Raw genomic sequence first — 18449 nt, forward strand, 5'->3', positions numbered from 1 at the left:
CCCCTATATACAAGAATATGACTACTATAATACTGCTCCCTAAATACAAGAATATAACTACTATAATACTGCCCCCTATATACAAGAATATAACTACTATAATACTGCCCCTATATACAAGAATATTACTATTATAATACTGCTCCTATATACAAGAATATAAATACTATAATACTGCTCCCTATATACAAGAATTAAACTGCTAGTATTGCGCACAATCTTTTTTCTCTTGGCTTGACTATTGATACTTTTGTTTTTTAAATAGATAAAATATGACTTGAAGTCAGAATGACATTTTGCTGCTCAGCCTTTCCATTGATTTAATGAGCCGGTGTGAAATTCTGTCGGCCGTGCCAATTTGGCCACATCTATGTTGGCCACTGTTGTTTTCCTTACGGAGCAGCTTTTGTGATAATTACCGTCACCAACAAGAACACTTTGCATCCATCAACACGGAATAGGGGAAACTGAAAGACTCTTAAAGGAGCACTACACCTAAACCTGGGTTAAAAATAAAGTGTGACGATCAGTCTGTAAATTTCTCTGGGGGGTGTTTGTACTGGAGGAGTGATCATGGGTGCAGCCATTCACTCATCCCATTAAAGAACTAGATCCTCTGAAAGCTCCGTTTCTGAAAGCTCAATTGGAATGGAGCTTATATTGAGGTGTTACAACTCCTTTAAGCATGGGGTGTATCATCAAGACGACCGTTTTCCACATGTTTTAATAGGGCATATTGTCGTCATAAAGGGGTGTCCACCCTCTATTAGCTAGAATAGAGAGCACTGTAGAAGCAGCTCACGCTGTGCATTACGTGGACAGCCATTCATCCAAATGACTGGGATGCAGTACTCCATCTCTCCTGAAGTGGCCGCTGCAGCTAAAATGTATGGTTAGATGTAGTTTCCATTGACAATCACTCCAGTGGTTAGAGAAGCTTTTTTCTCTTTCATAAACTGATTGGTGTGACGGTTTCTTTTGAAGAAGAGGGCTCTGTGAGACCAGCCCGTTATTTATTATAAAGAATGTTTCATATACTTTGTATATCAATTCACCATTTTCAAGATCTCCGCTTGTTGCCAGTGAAGGGGCCACATTCTTGTTAAAATATGAAGACTGAAAGATTGAAGCCTTCGATATCTTATCTGCTGCCAGTACCAGTTACTGGAGTCGTGTACACCAATCACATGGCTATAAGCAGATCTGTCTATCCCGTGATTGGTTGAAATGCTTCTTATTACCTGTAAAGGGGAACACCTCTCTGCCTCGGTTTCCTGCAAGTGCAAATTGTATTGGTAGCTGGAAAAATGTCAGAACTATAAAGTAATTTCTGAAGGAAAAAGTGGAGACCTCCCCCTCCCCCAGCCTTTTGTAGAGGAGGTTTATTGTACAGTTACAGGAGGAAAAAAATAGTGTCATGTCCCCTTTAAATGCGGTTGTGTGTAGTTGGACGGTATCAGTACATACACAGCTATGAAATCGTGTCTTTAGTCCCTGTACAGGACGTCTGCGTGTGTGTGTGTGTCTGTATTGACCGTGGCAGGAGCAGAATTCATTTACACAGCTTGCATGACATTTTTTTCCCAGTTGGTTGAACAGATGTAGACCCACGGGGCCCGCGAGAAATGACTTTGATAGATGGCTGCTGTCTGAGAGGCTCGCGTACAACAGATTAGTGGAAACCCAAAGAGAATCTCGTCTGCTTTGTAGAGAGTTTGGTCCAATAAGATAATGTTTCTAATTAACCTATAGAGCAGTGACTGAGCGAGGACGCAGCGCGCAAAAACCGCTCCACTATTATATTGCCAGGCAAACCGGGGAGACGCTCTGGGCTGATTTCTGGGCCAAATTATGTTATGTTTTTGTTTTTTTTTTAAATTCATTTTATCTTTCCAGTTTTTTCTTCCAAGAGGAGATACTCGGGTGCCATTCACATTGCCGTCATTTTGGCAGCTTTTTTTTTTCCTCCCTGTCCAAGAACGTTGTAGATGCAGATTATTCATAGGTATTAAAGGGGATTTTGTCTAGGATTTTTTATTTTTTTTTACTCCCAGAAAATCTTCACTTTTTTTGTCCATGTGTTACATTCACTAGAATTGATCTGCGCGGCAATACCAGATACAGTCCATAGACAAAAGTGGCGCTGTTGCTAGATAAAAACAGACCCTTTAAAAATGAACTTACTGTAAATTATATGGCCAAAAGTATGTGGACATCTCTTTTAATTATCGAGTTTAGGTGTTTCAGACACACCCATTTCAAACGGTTACATAAAATCAAGCACACAGACATGCAATCTACATAGACAAACAATGCTAGAAGTATGGTAGTATGGGTCATACTGGAGCGCTCAGTGACTTTACATGGGCACTGTCATAAGATGCCACCTTTACCACAAGTTACGCCTCATGCACACGACCGTGTGCGCCGTCCGAGTCCCGTCAGTGATCCAAAGAAAGATAGGACATGTTCTATCTTTCCTCGGATCGGAGACTCGGACCAGTTTTCAAGGACCCGATTCACCCGCTAAAGTGAATGGGTCCGTGAAGACTATCGGATGCCATCAAAAACGGCCCGAGTGGCACAACGGTCGTGTGCATGAGGCATTAGAGTCTAATGTGTCGGTTGTCGGTGGTCACACATGCTCAGTAGTTCAATCCCGACACCCAGATCATCTTATACATTGGCGGCTGAGTGATTCCTATACAGCCAATAAGAATTGGCACACTTAACACGACCTACATTCGGTTGACCTTTTCAGGGGGTATCAAAAGAACACTAGGGGGCACCACAGGAGGTCCCCCATTCTTCAGCCCCTATCATACATTAATAGCATATCCTATGGATCAATCCCTAAGATGGGAATACACCTTTAAGCTTTATTTACATAAGACGGGATGACACCTTTAAATTAACCCTGTCATTTGCTGAGCTTATTTTTTATGTGGGGGTTTATATAACTTCTAATTTGTACCATTTTTTTTTCTGATTTAGAAACCAAATCTCCCAGTCATCCTCCGGGCCCCGAAAGAAAGAAAACCCAGTAAGAGAGAGGGGGGGACACAGAAGATGTTGTCGTTGCCGGCGGTCCTCTACAGGTAATTGTTATCCATATTTTGATTAGCATTGCAATTTCATTTTCCTTCGGAAAAGGTTGTTAATGTTTTAAATCAGAGCAGCGGGACACGTGTTTGTGGGAGCACAGCCGCGCTCTGCTAGCCCAGCGTTGTGATAATTCTTTTCATGGCCGCAGGGCAGACGTCTGTGATTGACGCCGTTCTCCGCTCATGTTTTTTTTCTTATAGTTGTGGAATATGTAAGAGGAACCATGACCAGCATCTATTACTGCTATGTGACACATGCAAACTGCATTATCACTTGGGGTGCCTGGATCCCCCACTCACCAGGATGCCAAAGAAAACCAAGAACAGCTACTGGTGAGTGCGTAATAATTAAGAGACTCATATAGTAATAATTAAAGCAGCTCTGTCACCACATTATAAGTGCCGTATCTCCTACATAAGGAGATCGGCGCTGTAATGTAGGTGACAGTAATGCTTTTTATTTAAAAAAACGATCTGTTTTCACCACTTTATTAGCGTTTTTAGATTTATGCTAATGAGATGCTTAATGCCCAATTGGGCGTAGTTTTACTTTAGACCAAGTGGGCGTTGTACAGAGGAGTGTATGACGCTGACCAATCAGTGACCAATCAGTGACCAATCAGTGACCAATCAGCATCATGCACTTCTCCATTCATTTACTCAGCGCATAGGGATCCTGTTTTTAGCATAAATCTAAAAACACTAATAAAGTGGTAAAAATAGATCGTTTTTTTAAATAAAAAGCACTGCTGTCACCTATAGCGCTGATCTCCTTATGTAGGAGATAGGCCACTTATAATGTGGTGACAGAGCCTCTTTAAAGGGACATCCCACCCTGGATATCACCCCTTTTGTGTAACCGTTTTCCTGTATGGATACTGACCACCACAGTCCGGCTGTTGGAACCCCTAGCGATCAACTGTTATTGCTGGAGGAAGTTGCCGGAGTGTACACCGTTCTGTGATCAGGGCCGGTTTAATCATAGGGAAGATGGTTCAGCTGTATTGGGTCCCCATCAGTGGTACCAGCCCTGGGCCCTGTGTTGCCAGAGAACACATTCCTCCTGCTTACTAGAAGGACTGTAGGGTCTGTGAAGGAGCTGCTGAGATCCAGTCTAGGGGGCGGAGCCTGGCACTACAGAGCAGCCCAGAGGGAGGAGCTTATCACTGCACTACAGAGCTGCCTAGAGGGAGGAGCTTATCACTTCACTACAGAGCTGCCTAGGGCAATGACGGATATTACAGAGGTAGGCAAACTTTTTAGTGTATGAATAGCTGTGTGTGTGTGTGTGTGTGTGTGTGTGTGTGTGTGTGTGTGTGTGTGTGTGTGTGTGTGTGTATATGTATATATATATATATATATATATATATATATATATATATATATATATATATATATTTATTATAAAATCTCTTTTGGATTTTGTATATATCTGGTGTCTGTATATTTAGATACGTTATATATTTGTGCTGTGTGTATGGAAATATAATTAAAAAAGCACTCAAGCAATTTTTTCTTTTACCTATATAGGGCAGCATGGGCTATTATTAACCCCTTTTTGACTAAGGCCTTATGGACATGGCCGTTTTTTTCATATCTGACGTGTTTTCAAAGGGCATATTGTACTTTAAGTTGTTTTTTTGAACATCCTTTTAATTTTCTAGGACGCTACAAGGCTTAGAAAACTTTAGCTGCAATTTCTCACATTTTCAAGAAATTTTCCAAACCTAATTTTTTAGGGTCTAGTTCAGTTCAGTTCTGAAGTGGTTTTGAGGGCTTTATATATTAGGAACCCCCTATAAATCACCACATTTTAAAAACTGAACCCCCTCAAAGTATTCAAAACAGCATTTAGAAAGTTTATTAACCCTTTAGGCTTTTCACAGGAATTAAAGCAAAGAGGAGGTGAAATGTACAAATTTTTTATTTTTTTTGCAGAAAATCTGTTTTGATCCATTTTCTTCTTTACCACTTAAGCTTTTTCCAGAGAAACGCAACTCCATATTTATTGCCACATATTTAATCCCACACGTGGTCCTAGTGTGGTAATGGACTGAAGCACAGGTCTCAGAAGCAAAGGAACACCTAGAGGATTTTGGGGTCTCCTTTTATGAGAATATATTTTAGGCACCATGTCAGTTTTGAAGAGCTCTTGTGGTGCCAAAACAGTGGAAACACCACTAAAAAGACACCATTTGGCAAACTGCACCCCTCAAGGAAATTATAAAGGGGTATAGTGAGCATTTTGACCCCACAACTTTGTTGCTGTATTTAGTGGAATTAGGCCGTGAAAATGAATATCCCAACATTTTTCACAATAAAACGTAGACATTTTAAATTTTTACAAGGCATAAAGGATAAAAAGCACCCCAACATTTGAAAAGCAATTTCTCCCGATTACAGCAATACGCCATATGTGGTAATAAACTGCTGTTTGGACCCACGGCAAAGCTCAGAAGGGAAGGAGCGCTATTTGTGTTTTGGAGCTCAAGTTTTGCTGGAATGGTTTTCAGGTACCATGTCGCATTTGCATAGCCCCTGAGGGGCCAAAGCAGTAGAGACCCCACCCCCCTAATATGACCCCATTTGAGAAACTACACCCCTCAAGGAATTCAACTAGGGGTATAGTGAGCATTTAGACCCCACAGGTCTTTAGTATAATTTATTGGAATTAGGCCGTAAACATGAAAATCTACATTTTGTTGCACTAAATTGTAGAATTTCTTAATTTCCACAACGGATAAAGAAGAGAAAGCACCCCAACATTTGTAAAGCAATTTCTTCCGAGTTCGGCAATGTTCCACATGTGGTCATAAACTGCTGTTTGGACACACGGCAGGGCTCAGAATGGCAGGAGCGCTATTTGGCATGCAGATTTTATGGATTGGTTTTTGAGCACCATGTCGTATTTGTAAAACCCCTGAGGTACCAGAGTACAGTGGAAGCCCACAAGAAGTGACCCCATTTTGGAAACTAAACCCCTCAAGGCATATATCATTTGCCTGGACATATGACAGGGCTCAGAAGTGAAGAGCAACATGCGCATTTGAGGTCTATTTTGGTGATTTTAACAGCATTGGCCCGTGATTGCAGGCCTCTGACGTCAAATAGTAAAACAAACCCCCAAGTAGTGCCCCGTATTTTGGAAAACTACAGCCTGTAGGGCATTTTAAGGGGTGTAGTGAGCATTTTGCCCCCACAGGTATTTTTACATTAGAAATGAATGCGCAGCGGATGGTGTAAAGTGAAAGTTGCAATTTTACACTGATATGACATTTTAGTGCATAATATGTTGTGCCCAATTTGTGCCAGTAAAGACAAATACCTCATAAAATCTTAAGCGGGTTCTCCCAGGTATGGCGATGCTGTATATGTGGACGTAAACTGCTCTTTGGGCACGCTGTAGGGTTCAGAAGGGAGGGAGTTTAGCGGTAGTTCTGTTTGGGGTATTTACTGGCATTTCAGTTTATAATGTGGGGACATATGTAAGCTGTGAGGAGTAGATCCGGGTATAATAATGTTGTGAAGAAATAATAATCTGCGGACACATGCGGCTGGTATCGTAAAGAGCTTGTTTTTTGCGGGATGGGTTGTAGTTTTTATTGGTGCTATTTTGTGGTACATGCGACTTTTTGATCACTTTTCAATCTATGTTTTGGGAGGGGTAGTGACCAAAAAATAGCGATTCTGGCATTGTTTTTTATTTTTTTTGTTTTTGGCGGTGTTCACCATACGGGAAAAATAACATTTATAGTTTGGGTCGTTACGAACGCATTATGTGTTATTTTTTTTGGACATTTTTAGTTTTTTCCTATAATAAAGGACTTCTTCTAAAAGGCAAGTAAGTAAAGCGTATCCGGCACACCAATTTAAGAAAAAGGTAATTTTTATTTTGGTTTTAATGCCAGTGGCAGAGTGCGACGTTTCGGTCAAGGCGACCTTCTTCAGGCACTGAGCCGTGCTGGTTAGACTGCATATACAAGCGTTTTGTCAAAGTAATAGCGGCTCGCCGCTTTTTAATGGCGCCATTGCTTACCCATCTTCGGGTTGGGCCCCTATCTGTGCAAAACCCCCTTTTCCCCTTGTATCTGGTGCTATCTGAATTATATACAAATTGATCTTATAAAAGGAAGTTTTTCTTTTTGTAAACAAACAACCTACCAAAACCTCTAACCAAACCAATGGCGTAAAGAGGGGTCCCTAATTTACAAGTAGACAACCTAGATGCGAACCATAAGGGAACAAAAGCCCCCAACAAAATATAATCTGCAAAAGTTTTTCTATCTTTATTAGATACAATAATACAATACGGAATAAAAGGATGGACTATACACGAAAAAAAGACAATAGGGTCAGATGGAATAGACCAGTGACCTGCAGAGACAGTCACCTTAAGTAATCGGAGTACACTCCATTACCCACAGCAAAAATGAATATTTACCAATAGATGATGTGCTCGTATATATACACAAAGATAGAGGTGCCAACTAATTGAAAGCAAGTAATACATAATAAGACATGTCCCAATATCAAATGTAATTCTATGGGTAATATACCCAGGGAAATAAAAGGTTTATTAAGCCATGAACAAAAGGTACACAGACAAAAAGTTAGCAAATGCCCTGAGACATGGTGGGGAGTGAAACCGGCAACCTAGGAACCGGAAAAAACAGTGCCTCGACGCGCGTTTTGCCAAACAGATCGGCTTCGTCAAGAGGCTACAGTCAATATAACTTGAGGGGTTTAAATAGGAAGTAAATAGTTGCTCTCACCTGTGATGAGCGCAAATTGGCGCTCGAGACGCCCACCGAGAGACTCGCACATCACGGGAAGCGGGTATGATGATAACAGTCAAGAATCACCATAGTAACGCCGACGTAACTATAGTAATAGTAATAATAAATAATAAGCAAAATGCATAAAATTTCTATTGCTTAGTGTCATATCTCCAGATCTTTGCATCAGTTCCATATTAGGTCTTTACATACATTTTGTCCGTGTCTTCTTGTTGTCTCGGCTCTGGTCTGCGCACAGCCGCTCGGTCACGCATGCGCTGTGGGACCCACATCCGGGAGTGCCGCTTAGCGTCGGCGTTGCTATGGCGACTATTGACTGTTGTCATCAAACCATCTAGACTTGCGGTGCTTCCCGTGATGTGTGAGTCTCTCGGCAGGCGTGTCGAGCGCCGATTTGCGCTCATTACATTTGAGCGCAACCATTTACTTCCTATTTAAACCCCTCAAGTTATATTGAATGTAGCCTCCTGACGAAGCCGATCTGTTTGCCGAAACGCGCGTCGAGGTGCTGTTGTTTCTTCCGGTCCCTAGGTTGCCGGTTTCACTCCCCACCATGTCTCAGGGTATGTGCTAACTTTTTGTTTGTGTACCTTTTTGTTTATGGCTTAATATACCTTTTATTTCCCTGGGTATATTACCCATAGAATTACATTTGATATTGGGACATGTCTTATTATGTATTACTTGCTTTCAATTAGTTGGCACCTCTATCTTTGTGTATATATACGAGCACATAATCTATTGGTAAATATTCATTTTTTGCTGTGGGTAATGGAGTGTACTCCGATTACTTGAGGTGACTGTCTCTGCAGGTCACTGGTCTATTTCATCTGACCCTATTGTCTTTTTTTCGTGTATAGTCCATCCTTTTATTCCGTATTGTATCTAATAAAGATTTTCTACTTTTGCATATACTTTTGCATATCATATTTTGTTGGGGGCTTTTGTTCCCTTATGGTTCACATCTACTTTTTCTTTTTGTAACTTAGAACTTTTATCTTTACACTTTAATAACTTTTTTGGCCTTTTTTTATTATTATTTTTCGTCCCACTAGGGGACTTGAAGGCCTGCACATTAGAGCTGTCAGTTATTCATTAACAGCAAGCCTGTTCGGCTCCGCCTCTGGGCGGGGCCTAATGGGCTCCCATACGTGGCAGACCAGGAAGCCACTGTTGGCCTCCGTTTGCCATAGCAACAATCGGCACCCCTGCGATGCTGGCCGGCTAGAAACCACTAAGATGCCTTGATCGCGGCATCTAAGGGGTTAATGGCAGGGATCGGCGCTCGTTCCGTTCCCGGCCATTACAGCAGCGTGTCAGCTGTAACATACAGCTGACACACGCGGCTGATGGCGCACGCTCCGCTTCTGAACCCGCCGCCATCTTTCATTTGCGGCTGGAAGCCTATCGAGGCCTAACAGGCCCCGTACTTGGCAGACAGGAGTCCATTGTTAGGTCTCCTGTTGCCAACAAGTCATCAGCAAATTGGCTTCCCAGCTGTTTTTGCCGGGTAATCCTGCTGCAATGTTGTGATTGGTCAGTCACTACTGACTGACCAATCACAGTGACCGTGGGCGGCGCAACGCCGCATCAGTGACTATTGGCTGTCTGTGATAGCCAATATCACTGTCCTGTCACCATGTCTTTTGACATGGTGACAGAAAAACACCATGACGTAACTGTGCTTAATGGTGCGTTAAGACAGTGCAAACCCTGATATACAGTTGCGTCAAGCTGCATTAAGGGGTTAAAGAATAATGTAGAGTCTCCTATGTATGATTTGTTCATAACTGTTTTAGTTGATGGGTTGTTTTCCATCTTGGTTCCTTCTTCAGCTCTGAATTAGAAGAACCATATCAGCCTACATTTCCCATGACGCTTTTGGCTTTGCAGATACAGAGTGGTGTGAAGTCTCATCACACTGCACTTGCTCTGCTCTGAGTCCTATCTAAGTGCAGCAAGTTATACATCACTGACAGAGAACTGATGTCCTCACACTGCAAAGTTTCAGTGTATTCCTATGTCATGCAGCTTCAGCCTCTCTTCCCTGCCTCCTGTTTGTGATAATTGACAGAACGTCTGTCCTTACACTGCAGAGTCTGCATCCTATGTGATGCAGCTTCAGCCTGTGTCCTCTGCCACCTTCTTGGGATAGATTTCTCACTGTCCGTTTTTACACAGGAGACAGTGAGTAGCTGCATCTTATAGAAATAAACTGGACTCTGCACACAACACTCAGTATAGACAGTTAGTGTAAGTCAAGGGAGTTTTATAACTCAGAGCTGCCAGGAGATATTTGGTAGGTGATGATGTAGTCCTGTAGTTCACCGGAAGTCAGACACACAAGAAATGACCCCCTGTCTACACATGAGAGCCTAGTCTATTTTGGTCTATTTTGGTCTATATTGGTCTATTTTGAGATCACATGACACAGCTGCCCATAATGAAAATGTTTAGAATGTATAGGTGAAACTGAGCTGGGAAGAAACAAATAACACTGCTAGAATATTGCTTGTGAGTTGGCATTATATTTGCAAAATTTTTTTTTGCCGGAGTGCTTCTTTTAGTTGTCTGTCTCCAGAGCTGTTGAGTAGCCTTAGGCCCACTGGTCTTCTTTTACATGCTTTTTGTTTTCCTATGGAGCCTGACAGATAGTGTCTCATCATCTGCTTTTAGGCAACTGGTTGATTTTTTCCCAATTCTCAGTTGCGATCCTGGGGTTCCTTGTGAACACCAGAGGAAATGTGTTTGGGAATCCACCCATAAAAAAATGGACTCTAGTGCCAAGTGATTGTCTGCAAAATTACCTCCACATGGAGTTGTCTTTTACTGTACCCTTGGGTTTACCCCATTACCGTGTTCATCACTCAGTCAGCACAAGAGAATCCTCTGGTTGGCCCAGCCTCTGATGGTCGTCTCATGTCTGTGACCCTCTCTACGCCCACATATGTGCTTAGGTCTTGGTACAGTTTGTCCCCTTTAATAAGAGTTGACTCGTATATTTTCCTAAGTACAGCTAAACATGAAGAATAATCCATTTGTGTCATTTTTGACGTGCCTCCAAAATTGTGGAGCAAGAAACCTGTCATTTTTTTTATTTTGTTCTGCCTTTTAAGTAAATTGTAAGAAGCATTAAGTGTCATCTGTCTAGAGGATTAAAAGGCTCCTTCCCAGTTGGAGGCCAGGTAGAGTAGGTCACATACTAGAAATCCTTTTATTTTCTGCTTACAACCTGCCTTTGCCCTGGGTTATAAGCACACGCTCTTTTCATCTTGGTTGTTGCGGTTGGTTAATTTTATTCTCTTTGCTTTTAATTAGTCCAAATGTTCTCGGAAAGAGGAGGAGTATTTTGGTGAAACTGAGACGCGTTGATTACATCTTTTTATTTTACAACAGTTTTCTTTCCTTCTTTTTCTCTAAGCCAAACTTACTTACGACTAGAGAATTACCTCCAAAACAAAAACGTGTAAAGAAATAACCCATAACCTTCAGTGACATCTTTTAATATTCAGCCATTTTTGAGTCATTTTGGTCTCCAAAGCAGATCAGAAATGTAGAATGACGACCACTAATGGCCGCCATCACATTGCCCATCACATTGTTACTGGACTTTCCAAGGACTTTGAATGAAAGTTTAATCTTTATTATGCTTTCTTTATCTCTTGTGCCCTCTTTATTTGCTGTGTCTCGCTCTTGCTCTCTCTCTTTTGCTCTCCGGCTCTCTTTTGCTCTCCGGCTCTCTTTTTTGCTCTCCGGCTCTCTTTTGCTCTCCGGCTCTCTTTTGCTCTCCGGCTCTCTTTTTTGCTCTCCGGCTCTCTTTTGCTCTCCGGCTCTCTTTTGCTCTCCGGCTCTCTTTTGCTCTCCGGCTCTCTTTTGCTCTCCGGCTCTCTTTCGCTCTCCGGCTCTCTTTCGCTCTCCGGCTCTCTTTCGCTCTCCGGCTCTCTTTCGCTCTCCGGCTCTCTTTCGCTCTCCGGCTCTCTTTCGCTCTCCGGCTCTCTTTCGCTCTCCGGCTCTCTTTCGCTCTCCGGCTCTCTTTCGCTCTCCGGCTCTCTTTCGCTCTCCGGCTCTCTTTCGCTCTCCGGCTCTCTTTCGCTCTCCGGCTCTCTTTCGCTCTCCGGCTCTCTTTCGCTCTCCGGCTCTCTTTCGCTCTCCGGCTCTCTTTCGCTCCCGCTCCCTCGCTTTCCCCCTCCTGTGACGCATTAGGATATGGGCACACTATAGAGTGCTGCAGTCCAAATCAGGGGTGATGCGAGGTTGTGGTCTCCATATATGCCATCTCCTAACAAGTATCTGACGCATCAGAAGATGATTTGATGCTGGTTTTCAGCTTTAAATCGTGTTCTTAGTTATTTCCTAACACTACAGAAGAGCATATCTGTCCGAGCACGGAGAAGCTGCGGTCCGATTTACACAAAATAAAATTTGTGGTAAAATGTCACGCACGCCCCCTTTGCTTTTATGCTTACTTTCCTTTTCCTAAATGGCAATGCGTAAAATCTGTTCTCGCTTCCTGCATGCTCCTGCTAAAAATGTCACAGGCCTGATCATGACCACAGTGAAGGAAAATCGTGTGTGTGTGTGTGTGTGTGTGTGTGTGTGTGTGTATATATATATATATATATATATATATATATATATATATATATATATATAATTATAATTCTTTACTGAACCGATTTGCCAATCATATGTATATGAATTTGCCATTCAGGATTCTAGAAAAGCTGGATGACAACCTCTGTATTAGGTCCTGTTCACATCACTTTTGATGACATATACCTTAGACCAGGGGTCTCAAACTCGGCCGGGTAAGTGGGCCGCATATAGAAAAAATGGGAAGTTGACGGGCCGCATTACTTTCAAATTTGATACAATACAAAATTATTGTTAATCAATTAGTTATTTGAACTACTATAACACTATATTACTAGAATAATAATACTGCATTACTACAATACTACATTACTATAATAATACCGCTAGGTTTAAAATTTTAGATATTTCTCCACGTGCTTATTTCAACAATGCAGCTTTCCAGTTTAAGTGTCGCTAAATGCAGTCCGGCGGCTCAGTTAGCACCCTTTTTAGATAGTGCCGCAGTGCCCTCTGTGGATGCTGCCGCAGTGCCCTCTGTGGATGCTGCCGCAGTGCCCTCTGTAGATAAGGCCGCAGTGCCCTCTGTAGATAAGGCCGCAGTGCCCTCTGTAGATAAGGCCACAGTGCCCTCTGTAGATAAGGCCACAGTGCCCTCTGTAGATAAGGCCACAGTGCCCTCTGTAGATAAGGCCACAGTGCCCTCTGTAGATAAGGCCACAGTGCCCTCTGTAGATAAGGCCACAGTGCCCTCTGTAGATAAGGCCACAGTGCCCTCTGTAGAGGCTGCCCCAGTGATGTCAGGGGCTTGCCCAGAGCTGGAGTCCCAGGCAGAGCGCTAGTAGGCTCTTCCTGGGACTCCAGCTGTGCTCCTGACATCACTGGGACTCCTGCTCTGGGGAAGCCCCTGACATCATTGTCGATGTATGGACAGCGATGTCAGAGGCTTTCCCGGAGCAGAGCCGATAATAGCGCTCTGCCCGGGACTCTGCTCTGGGGAAGACCCTGACACACTGTCTATATATGGGCAGCGATGTCAGGGAATTCCACAGAGTCCCGGAGCAGAGCCGACACCAGCGCTCTGCTCCGCTCTTGGCAAGACCCTGACACACTGTCCATATATGGACAGCGATGTCAGGGAATTCCACAGAGTCCCGGAGCAGAGCCTGTACTAGCGCTCTGCCCGGGACTCCGGCTCTGGGGAAGCCCCAGACATCGCTGTTCATATGTGGACAGCGATGTCAGGGGATTCCACAGAGTCCCGGAGCAGAGCCGACACCAGCGCTCTGCTCGGGACTCCGGCTCTGGGGAAGCCCCAGACATAGCTGTTCATATGTGGACAGCGATGTCCGGGAATTCCAGAGTCTCGGAGAAGAGCCAATACTAGCGGCTCTGTGTCCCGCGGGCCGCAGATGACAGCCCCAGGGGCCGCATGCGGGCCGCGTGCTTGAGACCCCTGCCTTAGACGGAAGGCACAGACGTATCCCACTGTATAGGCATACATTGAAATAATTCGACCGAACTCCACGGGCATAGCGCTACTTTAAGTGCTAAGACAGTGGAGACCTCTGACGTCACTGTCCATATATGGACAGTGATGTCAGAGGCTTTCATTTATGGGGTCTCCGGCCAGAGCGCTCTTGCTGGGGCGTCCTGTTTTTGGAAAACCCCTGATGTCACTGTCCATGTATGGACAGTGATATTAGGAGCTTAAAAAAACAGTAATCCACGGCCAGAGCATCGGCAACGCTCTGGCTGGGGCTTCTGCTTCTGGAGGAGCCTCTGACATCACTGTCTATATATGGACAGTGACGTCAGGAGCTATAAGATGCCAGAATCCCCGGCCAGAGCATCGGCAAAGCTCTGGCCAGGGTCTCCGCTCCTGGAGGAGCACCTGACGTCACTCTACATATATGGACACTAATGTCAGGGGCTTCTCCAGTCCCGGAGTCACTGGCCAGAGCGCTACTGATTCTCTGACGGGCACTTCACCAGGGCCAATCTCTACGGGCCGATCTCTACTTGATGGGATTCCGGCCCTAGGAAATCTCCACGAGGTATATTTTCAACGTCGGTCAGTGGCATCCGTCACACACAGGCTCCCATGTTAAAAAAAAAAAATACTGCATGGTATACTTTTTTTTTTTTTTTCGCGATACTTCAGAATGGAATAGCTTAGTATGCAAAGTTATTCTATAGCCCTATGGACATGTTCATTTTAAACATAGGGAGCTTTCCTAACATACACGCTAAACGTAGGGCGAAAATGTTATGTGGACAGGCCCCTAGCCGTTTTGGTCAGTACCTAGATTTTCTGGAAACCTAGAACTAAGAAATGTCAGGCTGATTTTTAGCATCTTGGCGGGATAGGATGACTCGAGGACTTGGGTTTTCTTGACTCCTTTATATGTCACTAATTTTTTTCATTTTTTTTTTTTTATTCCATTAATGTTATTATTGCGTATTATTATGACACTGTTATTTTATTAAAAAATTTACACACGTAGTATTTGTTTTTTGTTTCTTTTAGAATTATTTTGGTTTGTGGACGATAGTAAAGGGAAAAAATAAAAAATTGTTCATTAAGTTCAAACTATTTCTTTTTTAATCCGGTAAAATGTGTATTTTTGACTGTTATAGTGTATCGCTTATTTAGATATAGCATACGGTCTAGTTAGGGAAGTTTCAGCAGGGCTACGACTTAAGCCACGTTTTTTTTTTGGTTTTTTTCTCGCTTTTTTTTCATAGTTTTTTTTTTTTTTTTTAATGTTTGTTTTATGTGTTTTAGTTATGGTTTTTTTCTCGTACATCTAATCCCCAAAAGGTCAGAAAAGACCTTTGGGGGACATCATCCAGCCCCAACAGTTCTGTCACAGGAGCGTAGTCTCACATGATTGCTGAGAACAATGGAGGCAGTGGCACAGTGTCTTCCTCTACTGCAAGGCTTCTCAAACTGTGAGGCTCCCCCTAGTTGTTGGTAGTGAATATGTTCTTCAAAAGCCTTTCTCTGGCTAGCCAATCTATGGTTTAGCAAAATAATTGATTCCCTTTTGGCTTTTTGGATGATACTTCTCGTCAGAACGCCCAGCTAGTAAAAGTAGTAAAAACGCCCCGATGTACGCACATAATACACGCCCACTTGGACTTTTACTTTTAAACACACCCACTTGGACTTTTGCAAGCCTCATTTGCATAAATACAAAAATGGTCATAACTTGGCCAAAAATGCTCGTTTTTTTAAAAATAAAAACGTTACTGTAATCTACATTGCAGCGCCGATCACATGCAATAGCAGATAGGGGTTGCAAAATCTGGTGACAGAGCCTCTTTAAGTGAGAAAAGGGAGAACAACATTTTCATTGCTTTTGTGCCCATCCAGGCAGTGCTCGGAGTGTGACCAGGCGGGTAGCAGTGACTTAGAAGCGGATTTCGCTATGGAAACATTACCAAATGGAACCAAAAGATCTAGAAGGCAAATAAAGGAACCAGTGAAATTTGTATCACAAGATATGCCTCTGGATGCCAAGAAAACTCCTTTAAGGGGCACGGTAAGTATTTAATACATCACACAATGAAGCTAAAAGCCGTTGTCTGATATGGGAGCCTGTGACGTTTTACTAATTAAAGTGTCCCATCCCCTTTAGCCAATGAAAAGCACTCAGAGGGTTTTTTCGGCTTGCAGCACCCTTGATCTGGGCACAAAGATACGCTCTCTAATTTCTATTTCTTAAGACATAAATATTCTAACATTAGCGTTGACGGGACCCCTTTAACTTGTCCTTTAAAGTGCTGCTCCCCCAAATTATCAAACTTGTCCTATTCTGTTATTCTACATGGTATGTCAGTTGTTGGGGCAGTGTTTTTTGCTCCTCAACTTTTCCTTCTGCGGAAAGCGATGACAGGAAGTTGCAATCATTGTCAGCCATTTTGAAGACTCTGGAGAACGGTATTTGGTCACCCACCTACATACAAGAATTCACAGAAACTTTTAGGTTTTTTTTACGGGATAAAATACCAGTCAGCAAAATAAATCTATATATATTGTATATGTATGTTACCGAATCTGTGTATATGTATGTATGTGTGTGTGTGTGTATATATATATATATCTGTATAAAGGAATAATTGGCTTTTTAAATTAAGCCGCCCCCCCCCCTGTATTTTGCGGACTGGTATTTCATCCCGTAACGAATTCATTAATCCACTTTATATATTTATAGGGGTGGCTGAAATGTTTATTTATTATTTTCTGTGTATCTGGTATAAAATCAATAACAATAAAATGGAGTCACTAGACCGCGACGTTGCCGTACGTATATAAAATTAATTAAACCTAATTTCAATTTTAAGTGAAATGAATCGGCTTTGCCTTTATCTGGAAATCCATATTACTAAAGAGCATGACCAGCTGTAGATCACATCTGCTAGTTCAGTGGAGAGGGCTTAGTTGTCGTGACGGGGGGGGAAGGATTTTTGTGAATAGAAGAATTTGTAGCTCTTAAAGGGGAAGTCTGTATCTGAGTCTAAGGATGTCATATTAGATGAATCACTCGCATGTGGGATTAGATTAAATAAAGTTTCTTTCCAGATTTAATTTCCTTGCCTGCAATGATGTCTACCAGTTCTACTGATTTCTATTGAAATTAGGTGAAGAGGCTAGCTACTTCCTCCCTCCTTTATGTCAATTCCACTTCGTTTGACTGCCAAGAGGAAGGGGAGGTCCTTCAGGGTGACCAAAAGACAGAACATGCAGCCCCAAGAGACCTTGTATGGCTGACCATGATAGCTGTTTGACAATTGTCTTGTAAACACTGCACCTCCCATGATGCACCACAGTGGAGTAATACATACTTTTTTTGTGTTCTTATTCCCCCTATAATTAAAAGAACCCTAAACAGAGAAGATATAAGAATCCCAGAAATCTCTTGTCTCATGAAGACAGGTCAGCTGGCCGGCGATCAACGGATCGCTGCAAGTCCAGCTTCTCTAACCCTTACCTAACTGGCTATACATTTCCCCTGCAGCACCCACTGTAGGGGAAATGTAGCATTACGTACCGGTCAGTCAAATGAATGGGCTTTCATGTATTATTTGGATGTGTTCTGCCATTTTTAGCTCAGAGGGGGAGTCCTGGGTGGGGGACTCCCCCTTTATCATGTCCAAATGCCCCATGCTTTACACTGCAGCTCTGCTTGTTCAGATTGGCTACGGTCTATAAGCACTATAAGGACAAACACAGCAGGAATTCAGGTAATGGAGGAGATGCCATGATTATTAATGAAATGCCAAACATAGACTGAGAACAATGAACCGTAATATGGAGAAGGAGGGGGGATGGGACGTTTGCTTTAATTGTGACCCATATAAGTTTGTTTAGTTTTTTCTGAACATGTTTGCTGTGCCACGTCCTGGCGTTCAGAGGAGATTTCATTATCTGTATTTGTGCTTACAAACGCACATTGTCAGGGATTGAAGCGCAGTGTTGGTTTTTAGATATTCCACCTCCCAGAAGACCCTAAGGGGGGAAAAAAAAAGCAGGTGCAGGAACACAAGCAACAGACACTGATAAACTCATTAAAAATAAAAGTTCCATATCCAGACAGATAGCGTTATCTGCTAACAGATGTTCTGTATGGTGATAGAAATATGACTCTTCTCACTCTAGTATGTGGCCGAACATCCCACAACCTATTTATGGCCCTGGACAAACCCTTATTATTAAGCTGTAAAGCCCTAACAAAGTTTCACGGCACCAGCGACATGATTGCACCCACTAAATGTGCCCCACAAATGATTGCGGGATGTCCAGAAACTTAGCTGGGTCTATAGGCAAATATTGCGACCCCACTGCCCTTGATTAATATCATGTGACTTATTGAAAGCACACGAGTCTGGAAACCTGGTAAAGACCCACTATATATTGATTCATATCGTCCAATTTCACTGATTACAAGCG

General features: G+C 42.8%; 1 protein-coding gene across 6 annotated transcripts in view; it reads left to right on the forward strand.

Moving 5' to 3' along the window:
- Window positions 1-18449, forward strand: part of PHF14 (PHD finger protein 14) — a 230168-nt gene that overhangs the window by 69265 nt on the left and 142454 nt on the right. For all 6 annotated transcript variants that reach the window (XR_012847778.1, XM_075827762.1, XM_075827759.1 and 3 more), the window contains 3 exons: window positions 2995-3098; window positions 3306-3437; window positions 15873-16041. Coding sequence is in view for 5 of the 6 variants with exons in the window: in XM_075827762.1 (XP_075683877.1) it covers window positions 2995-3098; window positions 3306-3437; window positions 15873-16041 (405 nt within the window). In the remaining variant the exon portion in view is untranslated. The remainder of the gene's footprint in view (window positions 1-2994; window positions 3099-3305; window positions 3438-15872; window positions 16042-18449) is intronic.

Source organism: Rhinoderma darwinii, chromosome 5, assembly GCF_050947455.1.
Source record: "Rhinoderma darwinii isolate aRhiDar2 chromosome 5, aRhiDar2.hap1, whole genome shotgun sequence".
Lineage (NCBI taxonomy): Eukaryota > Metazoa > Chordata > Amphibia > Anura > Rhinodermatidae > Rhinoderma > Rhinoderma darwinii.